The sequence below is a fragment of the Bactrocera dorsalis genome, chromosome 4 (genome assembly GCF_023373825.1).
Source record: "Bactrocera dorsalis isolate Fly_Bdor chromosome 4, ASM2337382v1, whole genome shotgun sequence".
In the NCBI taxonomy this organism is placed as follows: Eukaryota; Metazoa; Arthropoda; class Insecta; order Diptera; family Tephritidae; genus Bactrocera; species Bactrocera dorsalis.
Genome location: NC_064306.1, coordinates 4400416 through 4419897, shown reverse-complemented (window position 1 = coordinate 4419897; position 19482 = coordinate 4400416). Strand labels below are relative to the sequence as shown.

The following is a 19482-nucleotide window of genomic DNA, read 5'->3' as shown; positions in this document are numbered from 1 at the left end:
ACACGTCTAGCTAACTGATCCACTCAACCACCAACGTTCATTGTAAAGAGTATTTTTGCTGGCGCTGGGGAATATGTAAATAAAATGATAAATGTCGGTGTGTGTATGTATGTGTGCGTATAGTTTGTAGGTATGTGTGTTGTTGACCTTATGTAACGAAACAATGTCGAAGTGGTGTAAACATCATAGCAAGTGCACGTGACACCAGGGAATATCAACACGCAGTGCTGAAAGTGGCAAAACGCCTTAAAGTATGCAAGTGTGCTAGTGGCAAAACTGCTTCTATTAGACTAGACAAATATGGGCTTGCTCCAATTTTTTTTTTTGGAAAGTTTTCGTGAGCTATTTGTTATGTGATCAGCAAGAAAATGCCTATATAAATAAGGGTATTAATTGTGTACACATACTTATTTATTTGTCCAATTGTTGCTACACCGCATACTTGACTATACTCATACCTATTTATATACAATTTATACATTTTTTTGATTACTATGCTTTTGACATACTTTTACTAGTCTATTTTTGCCTCTTAACCACATGTCAAACATATGTATGTGTGTGTTTGCGGCATGTGCGCGTGTGTTAGTGACATTTATTGTTTCCCTTAAATGCTGTGTAAGCAAGCAGTATAATGTGCTACGAGCACCTACGCAATAAAATCGTAAAATTTACTAACTCTAAGCAGCTATAGATGTTGCCACATGTCCTTGCTACCTACCTGGCATCATACCAACCTTGTGGCTTTTATACACACACACATTAAAATTTATACACACTTTCTCACACATCTTCAACTCTCGCACTTTCTTCCTGCGTTCTAACCTACGCTCGCTCGATGTGTCCTTGCCTGCTAACGGTAATTGCGGTTGCTCCTTTGTATAGCCAAAGAAATGTCACAAGCTTTCTTTGTCATGTCCCTTTTATGCTCATTTGGCCCTTCACATATTCTTACTCATTCAACTAGCTAGTGCACTTTTACGTACTTCCACCAGCCATCGACAGCAGCTTAGTGCGGAAAGAGTTAATTGTCTTGCTGTTCGTATTCTACGAGTAGCACTCGATACTTGGCTCTTAAGCTCAAGTGCGCAATGCTCGATTGGCAGTTGAGATTGAGCTTGAAAAGCCATAAGTCTGCTGCGTCTATTCATCGAAAGCTACTTCAGTTTAAAGCAATTGGCGTTTATGAGCTCTCCAGAGCGCTCTAAGGTCCATGCAATACCGGTAACTGAAAAGTTTCGAGAGTTATGGACTTCCTAACCACTAAATAATTCCCATGTTGTTTGTCTAAATAGCCACTTCCTGATTTCCATTTCTAGCAGGACTTCATGGCGTCTTCAGAGTTGAAAATTTCAATGATCTGCTCGCTGGACCTTTTCTGATATACTAAAAAAAAACTTTCGCTGTTCATCCGAAGCTTCTTTGACTTCATAGGCTCTCTTCTGAAGTCTGGAACGCGTGAACTCTGTATCCATTGTACCGTCTTGTATTATCTTTAGAGATCTTGCCTTACCTACTTATTCCTTGGTCCGATTTGTGCGCTAAACTGAACAATATTTCCTTCCATTCCTGGAGCTATTGAGTCATTAGTAAGTAGGAGAGCGTCTCTACATCTGTTTCTGGTATTTTAAACGTATGAGACTTCTTCTGAAGTCTGAACCGCGTGACCATGGTACTATCTTGAGAGATCTTGCTTTAGAGCTGGGTTTCTAAGCATTTCTATTACTTAAGTTTGTTCGAAGGGAAAATCGAAGCTTTTAAAACTAGCCTTCGAGTCTTTGCTGCATAATTTATGCGGTCTCCAGACTTCCAACTCCAACGGCCATCTAAACAATGTCCAGGGAGCCGCCTATTTTCTGCCGTCACACACAATTTCGCCGCCTTAAAGTGCGCTTACACAGCAATTCAATCATGTGCTTTATATGAAATTTGTCACACACACATACGCATTAGTTAGTTACGCAAAGTTCTTCATGTTTTTTATGCGCTTCTGTTAAACCAAGCATTTTGCTTTTTTGCATTGTTCCTTTTTCCTGCGCTTTTTATATTACTATTTTTCATCCACTTATATAATATACGTTTCTTCATCAACATATGCTTTTGTTATCGCTCACTCACTCACACGACTTGCTGCCGCATTTGTTGCGAAGCATCATCCAGCTTAGCGCCGCCAAAATCTAACGGAATCTCCGCATGATTGATGGGATTTTCGCACGCAAATATTTTGTGGCAGACGTTGGCGGGGTGTGAGCAAGTCGTCGCAGCCGGTGGTTGGAGTGATTGTACTTATATAAATATAAGACTGAAAGTGGCATGAAGAGTAGTCTGTAATGGAGTGATGGAACTCATCAAACAAATGTATTGTTGTATGTGTGAGTGAGTGAGTGATCTGTTTTGTATTTGTTGGAAATTTTGTTTTTTACTTTGTGTTCGACGCCATAGTGGTCTCTGGTATGAGTTCATTGATTGAAAGGGGGGTGCGAAACGCACAAATTTGTATGCCCACAAGTGAGTACTACTGACTGGATGGAGGCGAGTTTTGGAAGATTGAAAGAAGACAGTTTTGTTTGAAGTTTGTTTGGGTCAATTGTTGAGGTTTTGAGCCTTAACAGAAAAATAATTTATGATGTTGCATAGAGGGGTGTGTACTCATAAGCCTGTGTGAGCTGGAAGCTCGTTTATTGATTCGTTTTTAAAGACTGCAAAAGTTATGTAATTTGTTTAAAAACTGCGCTCCAAGAGCTTACATGTGCTTGGCAGACATGATTTCCTCTCTTGTTTCATTGGTTTTGGAGGTTATTTCTCAGGGAAAAGAATTCGCAATTCGTTGAATATTTATTGAGTGAAATTCTGACGATAAAGAAGAGTCGAAATATAGCATGTTTGCAATTCGAAGGCACTGCCTAATAACCGTAAAGGAGCACAATACATTTAAAAGCCGGTTAAGTATGTAGCTTCAATTTCGTTACTCCCAAAAGAAAATTGTTACTGAAAGCTAAGTCGTAGGAACTCATTAAGAAGACAGTGCTTCAAGCGGTCTAACTTCGGCTCTAATTCGCTTTTTTTTTAGAAAAGGTCTCAAAGATACCATTTTACCTATTTAGCTTGTGGTTTCTTTACAATTTATGGGCTAGATCCTCATGCCGAGCATATACCAATACTGTCAATGATTGTATATAATATTTTAAATTCACAAGCGATGCTAGGGTGAGAAAACATAACTGGTCGAAACTGGTATAACTTGTTTGATTAGTTTAAAGTCTGCGAAAAATTCTATATAGTATTTTAAGTTCACAAGCGATGTCAGAGTGAGAAAACATAACTGGTCGAAACTGGTATAATTTGTTTTATTAGTTTAAAGTCTAAGAAAAATTGACTTTAATAGTTTAAATCCACCAGTGATGTCAGAGTGAGAAAACAGAACTGGTCGAAACTGGTATAATTTCTCTTATTAGTTTAAAGTGTGCTTCGGTATTGATTTTGAGCTCATGGTTCACTTAAAGTATTAATCTATTTCTTTAGAAGCAAGTACGTGTCACTTTATTCTTTAAACACTCACCGTACTTATAATACTCCGTACTAAAAAGCCTCCTAGATAAAAGAAAATTTTAAATGTTTTTCATTGACTTTCGAATAACTAGGCTTAATTTTATGTAGAATCTCGGTAACTGTTACCTTGAAAGTTTACTCACTTATTACATATGTTTCTGTATGCGATGAATTGCAAAATTTTTAGGTTATGTATGATTTATGAGCCACTAAGTTGACAAATCGTCAATTTTGCTACATATTTTTATAAATATATATAAATTATAATAATGATAATAATGGAAATGCTACTTTAGGACCTACAACAGTGGGCGTACAGACTTCCTTTGATAAGCTGCACTGATAAGTTTGGTTTGCTTTATTTAAGTGCATACTTCAAGGCGCTTATGCTCACTTTTCTAACTCAAGTAAAGTAAACATGCGGATATGAATGTGAAATTCGTAAAAAAAAACAGAAATAAGCAGGTAGATTGAGGTTTTGCTATCGCGATAACAACAAGAACAAACACAAATTGCTAAGCGTATAGGAACAAACAAATCACAGCATGATATATGATAATAATTTGTTATTGTTGCTATATGCATGAAGCATATGCTCGGAATGCTGTCTTGCCGCGCACATATCCTGTCAGTCATTGGAACGTATGCTAAAGCCCACGAGAATCAAAAATAGTATGTATATATGTATGTGTAAGTGCTTACGCACTTCCTCAAATAAATGCATAAATAAATACAATATGTACTTGTGGCAGAAGGCAGGATGTGTACGCGTGTCAACGGTTGTGGTGCTGGTGGTGCGAACTGCTATGCTCTTGATACACCTAATGCAACGCCCAAAAGTAGGCAATATTTCTTTTAACACAGCTAGTTGCTGTAATATACACACACACACACCATATGTAAATATGTTTCGGATGTTGCATAAGTTTAACTTCGACACATGCTTTCTGTCAGCTAAACTGACTAGCGCTGGGCTGGCCCAGAAACCTGTGTTGGCCTCTTTTTAGTCGTGAAGCCTCGAGCGTACCACTTTGATTGCTTGTAATTGATAAGAGTTTTTGCCACAAACTTATGTAGGTAGGAGAAAAATGTAGCACGGTACAAATTTGCAAAGAAGAGATGCAAAAAGGCTACAGCGCCTGAAAGTAGATAGCAATATTCTCTCGTGTATTTGCTTAATTTACGCTAGAGTAGAAATTTATCCTTGTATCGAGTTAAATTGTGCGACACTGATTTGTGTTGGCTCCTTTTCGCTTTACGTAGTGCCCTTACTTCGCTTTGGCATAGTTAAGCGCGCCTCACACCATGCTCAATAAAACAATTGTTGGACATGTGACGCATGCAACTATTAATCATGGCCGACAATCTAAGCGCAAATTGCTGAACATGCTGTCTTACGTGTGTAGTTGTGTTTATATGTACATACATACTCTCTTACTCCACTTGCTTTTTCCACTCGGATTAAATGTGAAATATATCGACATTTGACATGTCTACCAAGCTTGTATATCTCACACTAAGCTGATTAGAATGCAACAGCAATTAGTGTGCGAGCAACCAATATATTGAACCGGAATTGATAAGAGAAAATGTTTGGTTTCGAAACGGATTTGCTTGCATGCGTAAATTGTGGTGTGTTGAGTACGGCGCCAACTAAGAGGTGGTAATTAGTGTGAAAGCCTAAGGGTATATGACAGAGAATACAGTGGGTACACTTAACTGACAATATAGTATTAAGGAAGTAATAAAATTACTTAAGTATTCGTAATTTACCCACCAATTTAAACTGGCATAAACTGGTATAAATATTTTTATTGAAAAAAAATGAACAAAAGTAAGCTATAACGTAGTATGAAAGTAAAAACAGTTTTTAAAGTACTTTTAAAAAATTGGTATAAACTGGTCGAAAATTTGTGTGTCAAAAAATAAAAATGTTCTATTGATTTTTGCAGGAATATGCCTAAATGATTGTCAAAAACCTTAGTCTGCGCAAAAACTAAACTGGTATAATTTTTTTTAAATGAAGATTTAAAAAGTTTACGTAAATAATAGTTTTCAATGATTGTTTGATGTTGTATAATTTTAATAAAGTGCACATATTTGAATGATAAACTAGTATAAATAGAAATCAACTCATTGTTGGTAGAAAATATGCAATATAAATTAGTAAAAAAATAAATATTATTACTGTATGAATGTGCATAATCATTACGTGTAAAAGTAAATTTAATATTTGTATTTTGAAGTAATGAAAGAAACTGGTCGAAACTAAAAGTTCTCAAAATCACTTAATAATGACGTAAAATACGCCAAACTAAATAATAAGTTAAAAAAGTATTTTTATAATCATTAAATGTAAAGATAGACTTAATTATTATAATGCGTTCTAAAGAAAGAAAACTGGCCGAATAACGTAAGAGTGCCCAAAACTACATAATAAGTTTAAAATATTTGTTATAATCATTAATTTTAAAGCATTCATGAAAGGTATTGTAATTGTTAAAAGAAAACTCACATACTACAAGCATATAAAACTGGTATAAATAGACAGTGTACTACAGTAGCCAAATTTGCGTTTTAAATATTTTTAATATGACTGCTAAAGCATAATTTCTGTCCAATTTTTACAAAAAGATAAAGGAAAATAAGAAATAATATTGCCATAACTGGTATAAAATATAGCCATCAATAAAGTTAACTACACACAAGCTAATATTTCTTTGTTTTAAATTTTAATATCGGTTGGTTACAAGCATTTTGAGCGTTTGGATTGAAAACTGGTCGAAATGGTCGAAATTTATTTATGCCAATCGGTTGATGTATTTTATTGTATTGCGGCAATAAGAACAACTATTTGGGTAAAAACACGTATTACTTTGGTTTAACTGAATATAAATACGTTGGGTTTGGTAATGTAGCCAAAACTAGTCTAAAGACCAAATTGCCAATTCAAAATGTAAAAAATTTATAAAAATTTAGAATTTTTCACACTAATTATTTACTCCAATTCTTACTGGAAACAATTATATGTATGTATATCTTTGCAAGCATTTGGCAAAAAGTAGAAATTATATTAAATATGCATTTTCAATTATTAATTTGCTTTTCTTTTGATATTGAATTTTGCAGGTTCTTTGTAAACGAACGAGGAGGGTCTCGCAAATTAAGGCTCAACTCAACGCCTACATACTATGCTTGGAACCGAGATTAACACAGCACACATCAACGCCCACTGACGACGATTGCGGTGTGGCCGCCCCTTGGGCTAAAACTCTTGCATGCAACATTTTGTTATATTCATCCTCACCGATGGGTCGCCACGAGCCCCTACGGTACGGTTTCGGTATCTGTCCGGTCTCAGCATGATTCGATAAATTCATCACCAAATCCTCAAGCATTTGCGAGCGTGTACGCTCTTGCATGCGTGCAAATTTCGGCGCCGAATATGAGGCACGTTCACCATTGACGATTTTCGTGAGTAGCCATTCGCTGTAAAGAGAAAAACGCGCGCGCGCGAGTGAGTGAGTGTGTGAAAAAAGTGTGGCAAATAAGTGTAAAATGTGTTTAAAAGTGCTAGTGTAAATTCAGTGTTCAGTGAAAATCGTGAAATCGTGAAAATTCGTAAGTGTTAGGCTACTCACCGAAACATTGTACCCTTCTCGAACACCGACTGCTCCCAGAGGTACGGCTTGTAGGCGCCGACTTCATCGCGTGTCACCACCGAAACCTCATAACGTGTGGGTTTGTGTTTGATGCGAGCCGAGACGCAAACCTGGTGTGTGAATTGAATGAAATAAGCGCGTGGGAGTTAGAGCGAGAGAGCGTACTCAAGCAGCTGTTTAGTGTGTGAGTGTATAAGGTAAGTGTCTAGTATTTATGATCTTACCAGTATAAATGTATGCAGGAAATGTGACTTAATGCAGGCAGGACTAAAGCGCGTGTTGTCCGCTTCCAGAAATACTACGCAGACTATATCGTTGCCGATATGACGTTTGCGTTGTAGCTTTTGCGGGTCATGCTTCTCGTAGGGTAAGAGCGTCGATACATGAAACATGATCTCAATGTTACGCCAATTGGTGTAAACCGAATAGAGACCTGCGGGCAGATATTATATAATTAAATATTATTTTTTTTTCCTCCCAAAAAATATTATATTGGTCGAAAAAGTCTTTTCGTATTTGTTGGAGATTTGTTTCACACTGAAGGAATAATGTCTCCCTCGGAAAAATGGCAGAAAGGCCGTCGACTAAAATGGTACATATTTGATTCATTAAAGTTCATTGTAAATATAAAAAATATAGGTTGAAGTTTGATTCGAAATACGAAAAGACTTTTTCGACTACCCAATATGTAGCTTTTCCCTCATTAACTTTTCACTTATTCACACTATTTACTCACCTGTCAAATCATGTACCGTGTCAAGGCCACCTTTGTATTTATCGAAACCACGTAAACGCACACGATCGCCGAGTAACGTTAGGAATTCATCGAAGAGTATGGAATTTTCGTTATTGTCTAAAATTTGCTCCTCAGAGAATTGATCCTCTTTAACATAAATCACACCGACTTTCAGCTCGGATTTTATAAAAACCTAGAGCACAAGAGAATATCGTATACAAACGGCAACAAAAAGAGAGAAAGAGAGAGTGAGAGAGGGAGGGTGAGAGAGAGGGAGACAAAGAGAGGAAGAGAAAGAGGGTGGGATAGAGAGAGATAGAGAGAGTGAGAAGTTCTCTCTTTTAAAAATATGTTTGCATGATCCAATTATATTTTTGTATTTTTCTTCTACTACTACTATTACTCTTTCTCTCTTTTCTTTGCGCCTCTATCTGCAATTCATACCTGATCTAGTTTCAACAGCTCCTCGGGCGTATCGGGTAGCTGCCCCAGTGTTAGCGGTGGATTCAAATTAACTTCTTTACCTAGTGATCTAACTACTTCTTCGCGATTATATCTGCAAAGTAGAAATAAGTGCTTAGCTAGTCTCTTATCTCACTGCCTCACTTACCTATCGGCGAATACACAGGACGCCGGTATCAGTCCATGCACCGTATACGAGCCGGCGCGTACCAGTATGCGAAATTGATCGCGTCCATTCAGTGTCTCCTGTTTGATGGAGAGTATGACGGGGCCGAGATCCTCATCGCTCGTAAAATAGTTCCAGTGCTCGGTGCCGTAAAAGTACTTCTCGTATGTCTCTTGTTCAACGGAGATGAGCTCGAAGGCGCCCTGTTGATCCCATTGATCCTCGATTGTTGTCTTTTTCCTAGGACTTAAACATTCGTATAAAATTGTTCAACGAATGCGTGTGTGTGTGTGTGTGGTCGGTGCATATGTGTTTGTGTGTTCATAAGCGGGGGGTGGCAACGAAATGGTTGGTGTGTGTTTATGTATTTAGCGTTTCGGTGGGCGGGGTTTTTGGCGTGGTGTAGCGGAAAGGGAAACAAAATGTTGGAGTTATTAAAAAATTCTGGTTTCGGCTATAACTTTTGTTTTCTTTAATTAGCAAAAATCAAAAAGGTAGCGCCAATTGCAATTGGTCTAAAATTATTTATCAACAGTTATTCTAGTGTTTGCTTGTCTTTGGCGGGTTTTTTACTGCGGGGTGCTATTAACTACTACTACTCGTACACAAAGCTCTGTTTCTTTGCGAGCTCACCTGGGTGTCGCTTCCGAGTCCTCATCGTCCTCATAGAGATCGCTGCATTCACGCTCGAGATATGCGTCGCTGGAGCTGCCCGCTCGTATATCTTCGTGCTCTGAGTCGCTTTCATCCCAATTCGTATGCAGTGTGGGTAATGTGATTTTCTGTCGTGAACATTCAATCCAGTAGCCGGGTGTGGGCATGAGATTGTGGGGGTAATCTTCGCAAAATTCATCTGCAATGAGCATAAGTGAAAGGGGCTGTAAATTTTTGTTTACTTTGTGAGCTCTAGGTATCTGCGTTAAAAATATGGGAAATTTTCAGTTCGTGGCCTTTAATTAAATATAAAATATTTCACTCAAAGCCAGATTAATGTGAAGGAAACGAGTATTGTTTTTGAAAAGTTTTTTTCACAAAAAATAGAACTGGTCGAAACTGGTATAACATTTTTGAAGTGGCTTTTCAGCGATTTTATTTCTTATGTATCTGAATTGTTCGTCAAGAAAGTAAATGCAAGTTATTTCATTCGACCATAAACTGGTATAAATTGTGCTCCAAAAAAAGAAATCCAAAACCCGAAACTGTTATAATTTTTCAATCGTCGAAAACACGTGTCTTGCATAAGAGTAATATTTCAATGAAAAATAGAACTGGTCGAAACTGGTATAATTTTTTTTACAAGTTTCATATATGGCTCCGTAGTGAATTTTACTCCTTGGTACACATATTTCAATAGCTTCTAAATTGTATCTTCAAACGAAATATGCATCTTTTTATAAAGAAAATAGTTAATTTACCATTTTATTTTAATTATATTAAAAGTGGTATAAAATTTAAGTATGCCTGCAATCAAAATATTCAAAAAAATTTTCTTCAAACTAAATTCAATGTTTAGCAGCCAGAAATCATTATTCGTGTTTGCTTTATTTCACGAAAAAGTTCATTGCATACAATCAGGCGTAATGCACACAAGCCAATCAACTCGCCACTAACAAGCGTGTTGTGGCTACTAGAAAATCCAATCAACCGTAAGAAAAACCCAACGATGCGCCACAAAAATTGGCTGATTAGCGGCCACAGCACAGTTGAAAACACATTTCGCTACCAACACGGTGGGCATATAACAGCCTGAAAGTATGCTACGCCGAAATGCTTAAAAGCCCAAAAAGGACGAGCATATAAGCGAACTAGCTGGAATTTATGAGCAGTGAAGCGAATGTGCACACATTGGACAGACACACACATGCGGATGCGGTGAGTGATATGTCGTGTGGACGCAGAGAATATGTAGAAGAATGAGAGGAAGTGTAAGAACAGAGCAGTAGATGGATGAAAGGATTAAGCCGCAGAATGGATGCATAAGCCATGCACATGCCATGCAGAAGTGATGCTTCAACGATGCTGAAAGATGTATGAACTTGGCTGAATTAAGTAGCTCAACGAAGCGCCGAGGCAACAGCAACTCTTGATAATGGCTTTGCAAAAGAACGAAAATGTTTAGTGGCTGCGAGCGAAGGCTCGACATAAATGCGCAGCAGTAAAGCTGGCAAATGCAGCTAACAACCGAGTGGCTGTAGAGCACCATATAGAGTTGGTTGGCATAAGTGACTAAAAAAGAGCAGTAGAAGGCATAAAGTGTCGGCTTCAGGCGCGGAGAAATCGAAAACTTCCCGTTGGAAAGAATAAGTGTTAGCCTGTGGCGTTGAAAGCTACTTATTTTCAGTTGACTATCATAAAAATAGACTCACTTTATTTACACACCGAAAAATAACAGCTTGTAATAATGTCTTGCATACTTTGCGGCACGTCAACCCAATTAAACAATCTAATTAAAATGTAATGCGCGGCACTGCATGAACTCCACACAAAAACCGTTTTAATGCGCGCGAGCACATATGTTTTACGCAACCCTGTCTCGACACGCCAGTGGTTGCCACGTAATAAGTAGACAGCCTGAATGTAGGCAACACAAATATTAAAATGGCATGAAATGAAACTTTATCATATGATGCGTTCTATAAAAAACGTGCAAGATGTTGAAAGTAGAAGACAACGATCCCACGCACAAAACACTGAATGAAAGGGAAAATATTAATGAGCTCCCGTCATAGCATTTCACTTTGATGGCTTCAGTCAGAAGGCGCACGCAAATCACTTAAGCATATTTTTGTTTTATTATTTAAGTAAATAAGTACATACTCATATAATATGTTTATGTAGTTATTATTTTGTTTTTGTTGTTATTTTTCATGTCTAATTAAATCACATTTTGCCAGCGCATTCCCGCTACTGCTGTCACGCCTGACAGTATGCTAAACGATAATATTATTGCGTAACCGTGAAGGGTTTCGCGCTAAGGTTGAAATGTACAGCAGCTTACAGGGGTCACAAATGGCGGCTGACAAGCGTTTGACGTCGATGTACGCACGTGTAAGTTGCTGCTCTGGCAACGCAGTTGTGACGGGCACATTTGTGTAGGTTGGTAGGTAGTTGGAGGGTGAAGGTATGGAGTAGCAATGTCTTTTGTGCGTTGAAGGGTTAGAGTTATTATAACAATTTTTGCCGTAATGATTAATTAATGAATAAACGTATTTTTTAATGAATATATAAACTGGTCGAATTCAGAAATCGCATATTTTCGTTTTTGTGAGATTAGTTAACTATTTTAAAAGCGGTTTTATATTAGAAAGTGGCGTTTACGCATTTTTTGGAACTGGTCGAAAATTGAAAGTAGCGCATAAACTGCAAATTATATTGAAATTTTTTGTTTCTTAGCAATCATAAAGCAGTGCTGTTTTTTGGGATCACTTTTAGTAATTTGTTTATCTGGTATAAACTGGTCGAAGTTAAAAAATTAATATACATATGTATGTATGTATGTAGGAGAAAACCACAGCTGGTTAAAATTAATCATTATGTCTTTCATTTTTTTGTTTGTGAACTGGTCTAAATCGCTTTAATGTACTAAATGCATGATAGTATGTTTTTTACCAATCTAAGTATTAAATTAGCTTTTCAAACTGAATTCATAAAATTCTTTCATTTGCAACATGATGTTCTTGTATCATTGAGAACTCTCTGCATGATTTTAAAACAATTTTTCGTTATAAAGTATAACTAATGCGCAATATCCAGCTTTAATATGAATGTTTTTGTAATGAAAAGCATGCCAACTAAAATTCTCTAACCGTCTCTAGTGGTTTTTTAAAAACCTAGCAATTGTCATATTATTAATTTTTAAATGTCTCTCAGTGGTTAGGGCTGTTAGAAAGGTACTAGCATTCTTACTACATTACATTTTTCATAAAATGTTTACTTTGAACTGACTGGTATAATTCAAAAAGCGCTCCCAGTATTTAATAAATGTTGCAAAAGTATCTTTTATGTGCTTTATAAAGCTTTTCAGCAGTTAAATTACATTTTATAAAACTGGTATAAACTGGTCGAAACTTATAAATGTCATTATTTATCTTTTACAACATATATTGTGCATTTTTTTCGCGCAATTCTACATTTAAAGGCTTACGTCACACTTTTAGTCATTTGGTCTCTTCGCCATATTAGTTTCTTTACGTACAACTTGCATATGTTTACCAGTACAAATATTTTCCTGTATGTGTGTGTGTATGAAATTTAAAAACCGTGCCACATGTGCACACTTTTCCAATCAACTTTTGTCTGTACACACCGCCATAACTTTGAGCGCTTTAATAGTAAGCTACTCACGCATCGTGCCGTGCATTCACTATTTAAACACATGTTTGCTTGTATGTCATGTCAAACACATAAAAACAGTTTATGGCTGCAATTGAAGCCAAAGCGTTTTCCACATTTTATTATTTATACTTTTTTTCTTTCTTTCTTGCACCGTGAATTATTTTTATTTTCTTATATTTTTTAAAGCTTTTGCGTAAAATCGAAGAAAAAATACTGAAAAAATAATCATAACTTTTTGCAACAACAATTTTTCATATTAAGAAAAGCGAGGACTTTAAGAACTTTGCCAGTGACTTGGCGAAAACAAACTGAGTGTCCTGAGATGCTTGTGTGTATATACATATGTACTGGCATGTGCATGTGTTGGGCCGCTGTGTAAGCTGTTGTTTGGCGGAAAGTGTAGCGCGCGCAATATGTGGGCGAGATATAAAAGTTGTAAAGAAAAAGTAGTTGAGAAAGTAGCATAAAATGTATATACAAAAAAAAACAGCAAAAGTGGAATGAAGGTACGCAAAAGTGCGTGAGTAATAATAAAACAGTGAAAAACTTTGGTTGTGGAAGTAGCGAGACAACAAGAGTAGCGTCGAGCAGGCGTCGATATGAAAAGTCATAGTGAACAGGAAATTGGATAGCAAACTGTTACACCGAGAAACTTAACTTGTAGCTTAGCGCTGGCTTATAAGTGAAGGAAAAGCAGCACGGAAATTGACTAATATAAAGCAGAAGGAACGTGCACGAGATGAACTTATAATCGCGGTCGTGGGATGTGGCTTATTAAAATTGCGCTAGTGAGACGCTGAGATAAACGCAGAGAGTAATACTTTCAAGTAAAATAAATGAATATCATTTGTATAAAAAAACACTTTGGTGTACAATAAGTGCACGTTTGTTGAAAAAATATTAATTTGCGAACTGGTATAAACTGGCATAATAAAGAATACAACTTAATTTCATTGAATTGAGTTAGATAAACAATAAAATTACTATTATTGGTTATAATCATATACAATACAACAAAAAATAAAACTCGTATAATAAGTTATACACCAAAAATTCACTGCAGTAGCGTCGATTTCAATTTCTAAACTTGATATTAAAAATGTGCATCAATTTTTAGTAATTTTTACAGATTTTGACAACTGGTATAAATATATGTTTTCAGTAAAATATGTTTAAAAGTTTGCAAAAACCCTCCCAGTGAATTTCTGTTTGAAAATGTTTAAAAAAAAACATATAAATATCTCTTTTAAAAACTGGTATAAAATTAAAAAATTTTGTTTATTTAGTAAGTAACACATTTATCAATTTCAGTTGAAGTTCTTGCCTAAGCTTATGCATTCCAATCAACTGGTATAAATATAATTTATATTATTAAGTGAATTTACTACTCTGGTTTTCAAAAGTAATTTTTGCAAGTATTTTGATAAACTAGAATTCTTTTGTATTATATGTACATAAAATTTTCTCTAAATAAAAACTCATACGAAGCTTTAAAATTTTTTGTGCCTACTTAAACAGCTTAAAATAAAAAATTCTGGTGAAAAATTCGCACACGTGTCTGGTCTTACAGTTGACTGGCACAATTTGCATTTTGCTCGATATGAGATTTTTTTATATGAGTTTGTAGTGTGTTTATTTACACATGTATGTATGTTTATATGTACTCATACAAGTGCACATTTTGAAGATATGCGCACCTCTATTGCTGTGAGCCCGTCCCGACAGTCATAAATAATAAATTTTATTATTTTTACGTGAAGCAAGTGTGCCATTGACACCCGACACCCGTCAAGCTACAGCGGCAACAAGTAAATAAATACAAAAAAAAAACTAACTAAAAGAGAAATTGAAAGCGAGTAACTGAAGGGGGTGAATTTGATTGGTTTTTTGCCATGTTCAACTTTAGCCTCTCTTCTCTCGCTCCATATGCCATTTTCCGCTGGTTATATGTACATATGTATATTGGTTTTTTTCATTCAGAGCTTATTACATTTATATCAAAGTGCTTTTCACTATTTTATTATTTTTTTCTATCTTTTGTACATTCCACCTGTCTTTTTTCAAAGCAAGCATGTGCGCGATTTTTTATGCAAAGTCTTTTGCAGATATCGTGGATTAATTGAGCAATTGGGGATTAACGTATGTTTGCAATATTTTCTTCATACACATACAAAAACGTATTTGCGCAAATTTATCGATAAAAGCTTATTTTGTGGACTTTAGCACTTTTTTCAAAACTGGTATAAAATTTGTAGCCATACAAATTTTGTTTGAGGTACAATATATCATTTAAGTGTCATATTGTGAACGTTTTAGTACTTTTAAAACTATTCGAAAAACTGGTATAAAATTTATAACTATAAAAATGCTGCCTAAAATACAATAGGTCATCTATATTCAATATTTTCAACGCTGTGATGCTAAAAAAATCATTTTAAAAGAACTGGTATAAATTAAGTGAGTTGCAGAAGTTTTGTTAAATAATGTCTAGTAAGTCGAAAATACTCGTATATAGTATTAAAGCCTTTTTAGCTTATTACGAAAAGCTTTTTTCAACTGGTCGAAACCCATTTTGGATATAATTTTTTCGAAAAAAACTTTGCTGCTCTAGTAGTAATTCTAAAATGTTTTTAACTACTTTTAGCTGTCTAAAATTTTAAATCTACTCGAAACCTATTTCTGATATTTTTCCTTAAGTATTCTTTTTTATTCCAACAAAAATTCAAAATTGTCCTGAACAAGTTGCAACTAGCTGTGTTTTACTTTTACATACTAAACAGTCATCTTTTACCCCAAGTTTCAACTCTATTCACACTTAACCTACAAATTTACTAACAAAAAAGCAGGCATTCCTTTGCCTACCTAATCACCCTCATGATTCCCCTATTAATTGGCGTATCAGCGCTAATGGTTGGTATTAAATTTAGATATAAATGAAGCGCTAAAGTCATGATGACGTACTTAAGACCATAAGAAAGAATGAAAAAAGTAAGGCTACAACAAAAGCAACATAAACTTGAAATTACTTGCGGCAATGTAAAGCACACGGCCGTGCCGGAGGTCATGTAAAAAGTTTGTGCCAGCAAAACTTCCAGTACAATGAGAAAACAAAAAAAAAAAAATACAGCAATAATAAATTTCTGCTTGTTATTATTGTTGTTGTGTACAAAAAGGGGTGTAAAGTTTTCACACCAGACTGCAGTCGGCATAGTCCTGGGCAGGTGGGGTAGTTGAGCAGGGAAATAACCAAACTTTGACTATGCCAGCGACATCCATCGACAGTTCGGAGCTGCTGACTTGGCAACGTTCGCTACATTTCGGTTTCATCTTGGCTTTCTCTTTCTTTTTGTGTTTTACCATTTCCTTATTTCTTGTTTGTGTGTTTAGCATGAACTATTCGATTTTTGTGAGTTTTGCCTTGCCATTGTCATTTGCTTGTCGACAGCTAATTTGTTGGTAATTTATTTTTTCTTAGCTGACTTCCAAAAGTGTTATGGATTTATTTTCTTTCGCAACTCCGACTTTCTTATTAATTTTTTTTCAGTGAACATAATAAAAATCAGTGTTGCCAGCTTTTTCTTAATTTGGTGTTCAAACGTAGCGAAAAATTAAAAATAAAAAATCACTATCGGATAATAGCATGTTATTATTTAAATTATTTAATATGTACTTTACAATACTCTATACAAATTTTATTTTGAATGTTGCCAGACGGCTAAAATCAATGAAGTTAAAAAAAAATAAAAATGAATAAAAATGTAAATATTAAAGCACATGATAGTTATATAGAAGTTTATTGCTAAATCATAATAAAAAATGATAATTTCCATATGCCAAATTTACAGGGTTGCCAGTGTATATAATAATGTTGCCATCTATTTTTTAATTTAACAAGTTTCGACGCAGAAAATTAAATGTGAATGGGTCGAATTTTTAAAATTTTTTGAATTTTTCAAATTTTTAAAATCAGGGTTACCATATATCCGAGTTCAATATAGTTCAGTAAATAATTTAAAATACAAATATAGAAAATTTTTAAAATAATAATATTTTTACACAGGGTTAATATAAATTAAAATTGTATTTAAGAATTTTATTTGCAATTATTTACTGTAGAGCTGCCATGTTTTTTTTTACTAAAGTTGCCACCTACTCTTTCAAAACAAAAAAAAAATTCTAAATAAAATATTTTATGCGATTTTTTTTTTAATATTCTTTATGTAAAAAATTATAAAAAAAAATCTTTGAAAAGGGTTGCCATATTAATTTTTTTTAATTAAAATATCTATTTTGAAAATTTTTGAGTCACAATAATTTTAGACAGGGTTAATATAAATTAAAATTGTATATAAGAGTTTTATTTGCAATTATTTATTATAGAGCTGCCAAGTTTCTTTTTTTACTAAAGTTGCCACCTACTCTTTCAAAAAAAAAAAAAATTCTGAATAAAATATTTCATGCAATTTTTCTTTAAATAACCTTTGTGTAAAAAATTATAAAAAAAAATTCTTTGCAAAGGGTTGCCATATTAATTTTTGCGGAATTATTTAAACCAATATTTCTATATTAATATAATAATATTTCTTTGTGGTTTGGATAAACTGTTTAGAACAACTCGTTAGCTTTTAGAAATATTGACCAATTTTATGTTTTTTAATTAAATTAATAAACAGAGTTGCCATATTTATTTTTATAAATATTTTCTGTGCTAGTTTTTTAGAATAAAAAATGCTATATTTCATCATTCAATAGTAGAAATTTTATTTTGCTCTGAGATTTAAATATTTGAACGAGTTGCCATATTATTCGTTTATAAAATTTTTGAAATTTTATATAAGTTTTTTGCATGCATTTTTGCTCTCACAAATGTTTTTCATCGCATACATTTTTTACGTAAAAATAAAATTATTTTTAATATTAATTAATAATACGCAATTAACTATTTTTTATAAATTTTAATTAATTTTTGCGGTATTATATAAACTAATGGGAAATATATTTTAGCTTTCGACTTCTTTGAATATTTTTAAGTGAACATTTTCACAAAAACTGTTCGCTCTAATTTTTGGTTCATATTAAATTATTATACAGAGTTGCCATACTTTTTGGAAATATTTTTTTTTTCAAAATCTAGAGTTAAAAAATAGAACTGAAAGAGGTTATATTTTGTAAATCAATAATTGCTTCATATTTAATTATTATACAGAGTTGCCATATTTTTTTTGGAAATATTTTTTTTTTTGCAAAATCTAGAGTTAAAAAATAGAGTTGAAAAATGTTATACTTTATCAATCAATAATTGCCCTGAAATGTAAATACTTGCACGGGTTGCCACATTATGTAATTTTTGAAATTGTATTCTATTTTTTCATGAACTTCGGCTTCATTGAATATTTTTATTTACTTAAAATGTGTACACACGTTTTTTCTTTTTAAATTTTAATTTGAATTAAATTATTAAACAGAGTTGCCATTATTTTTTTTTTAGTTATTTATATTTTTAAATTAATTTAGATATATAAAATATAATAAATAATTTATTATTTAATAGTAGAACATATTTTAGTTCTGCATCTGAATATTTTGAGGGGTTGCCATATTTGTTTTATTATTTACATAACAATTATGAAATTTATAAAAAAAAATTGTAATTCTGTATAATTTTTAGCATTACTTTCCGCTGCTATAAATATTTTTATTTACGTAAAAAGGTTTACCAAAAAATCTTTTTTTTTTCTTTAAGAAATTAAAAAAAAGGGTTGCCAATTTTTAACCAAATTTTTTTCTTGCTTTATATAATTTGCGTCAATAACTTCTAAGCACTGTACACTTATTTTAATCGATGTTAATAGTTTTCTTATAATTCTCAAAGTATTTAAGAATTTTGGTCAACCACGGCGTATGAGCAACCTTAAATTCAATGCCTTTGCCATTTAAGACTTTTCGCACAACAAACCTACCAACGAAAACATTGTTGCACTCATTTAATGCATTGGCATTCGCAACAAACTGTTGCTTGTGTATATCCTGCCGCATATCCTTGCCACATTCGACAAGTATTCAACTACAGCCGACACTTAACCAATTTGTTGACTTTATTTAAGCAGCGCTAGAATTGCTCGTTGACAACATTGAGTGCTTTACACCTGCTTGAAATATCAAGGTGACGGCGCCAGAACGCTGCTGCGGATAAACAACAACAACACACGTACTCACACAAGCACCAAAGCAAACAAACAAATGGTTGGATATGAAAAATAAGTGAGACGAAGTACAAATTACAGGCGCTGAATGAATAAATGCACCAAGCGACGGCAAGGCGAAGGACTGAAAGCCTGCAAGTGTCAGTTGGGAGGTACTGCGGCAGGACATGCATAAAATGCATTAATCTATTGCAGCTCATAAATTTTAAAGTGTGCACTTCCGCGCGCCCGCGTAAAAAAGGAAAAGTAGAAAACTGGCACGAAGCAGCGTCTACAGCAGAAGTGGCCCGATGCGTAGGAGCGTAGATGGAAGTGTTCAGAAAGTGTGGAAACAACTATTTTGCGACCATGCTCGGCTGCACTGCCTCC

General features: G+C 34.3%; 2 protein-coding genes across 6 annotated transcripts in view; one reads left to right on the top strand and one right to left on the bottom strand.

Annotated features, from left to right (window-relative positions):
• The window catches only part of LOC105228483 (uncharacterized), a 33295-nt gene extending 25887 nt beyond the window's left edge, over nucleotides 1-7408 (top strand). Inside the window, exon 4 of the mRNA XM_049455946.1 lies at nucleotides 6679-7408. Coding sequence (XP_049311903.1) covers nucleotides 6679-6760 — 82 coding nt within the window. The 3' untranslated portion in view covers nucleotides 6761-7408. The remainder of the gene's footprint in view (nucleotides 1-6678) is intronic.
• LOC105232229 (uncharacterized) overlaps nucleotides 1-19482 on the bottom strand; it is a 271887-nt gene that overhangs the window by 8511 nt on the left and 243894 nt on the right. For 4 of the 5 annotated variants that reach the window (XM_029552761.2, XM_029552762.2, XM_049455938.1 and 1 more), the window contains 7 exons: nucleotides 9209-9428; nucleotides 8558-8821; nucleotides 8392-8503; nucleotides 7948-8140; nucleotides 7436-7644; nucleotides 7191-7321; nucleotides 6857-7038 (listed from right to left, as the gene is read on the bottom strand). In XM_029552761.2, the coding sequence (XP_029408621.2) occupies nucleotides 6857-7038; nucleotides 7191-7321; nucleotides 7436-7644; nucleotides 7948-8140; nucleotides 8392-8503; nucleotides 8558-8821; nucleotides 9209-9428 (1311 nt within the window). The remainder of the gene's footprint in view (nucleotides 1-6856; nucleotides 7039-7190; nucleotides 7322-7435; nucleotides 7645-7947; nucleotides 8141-8391; nucleotides 8504-8557; nucleotides 8822-9208; nucleotides 9429-19482) is intronic. The other variant, XM_019992426.3, reaches the window with a different exon arrangement.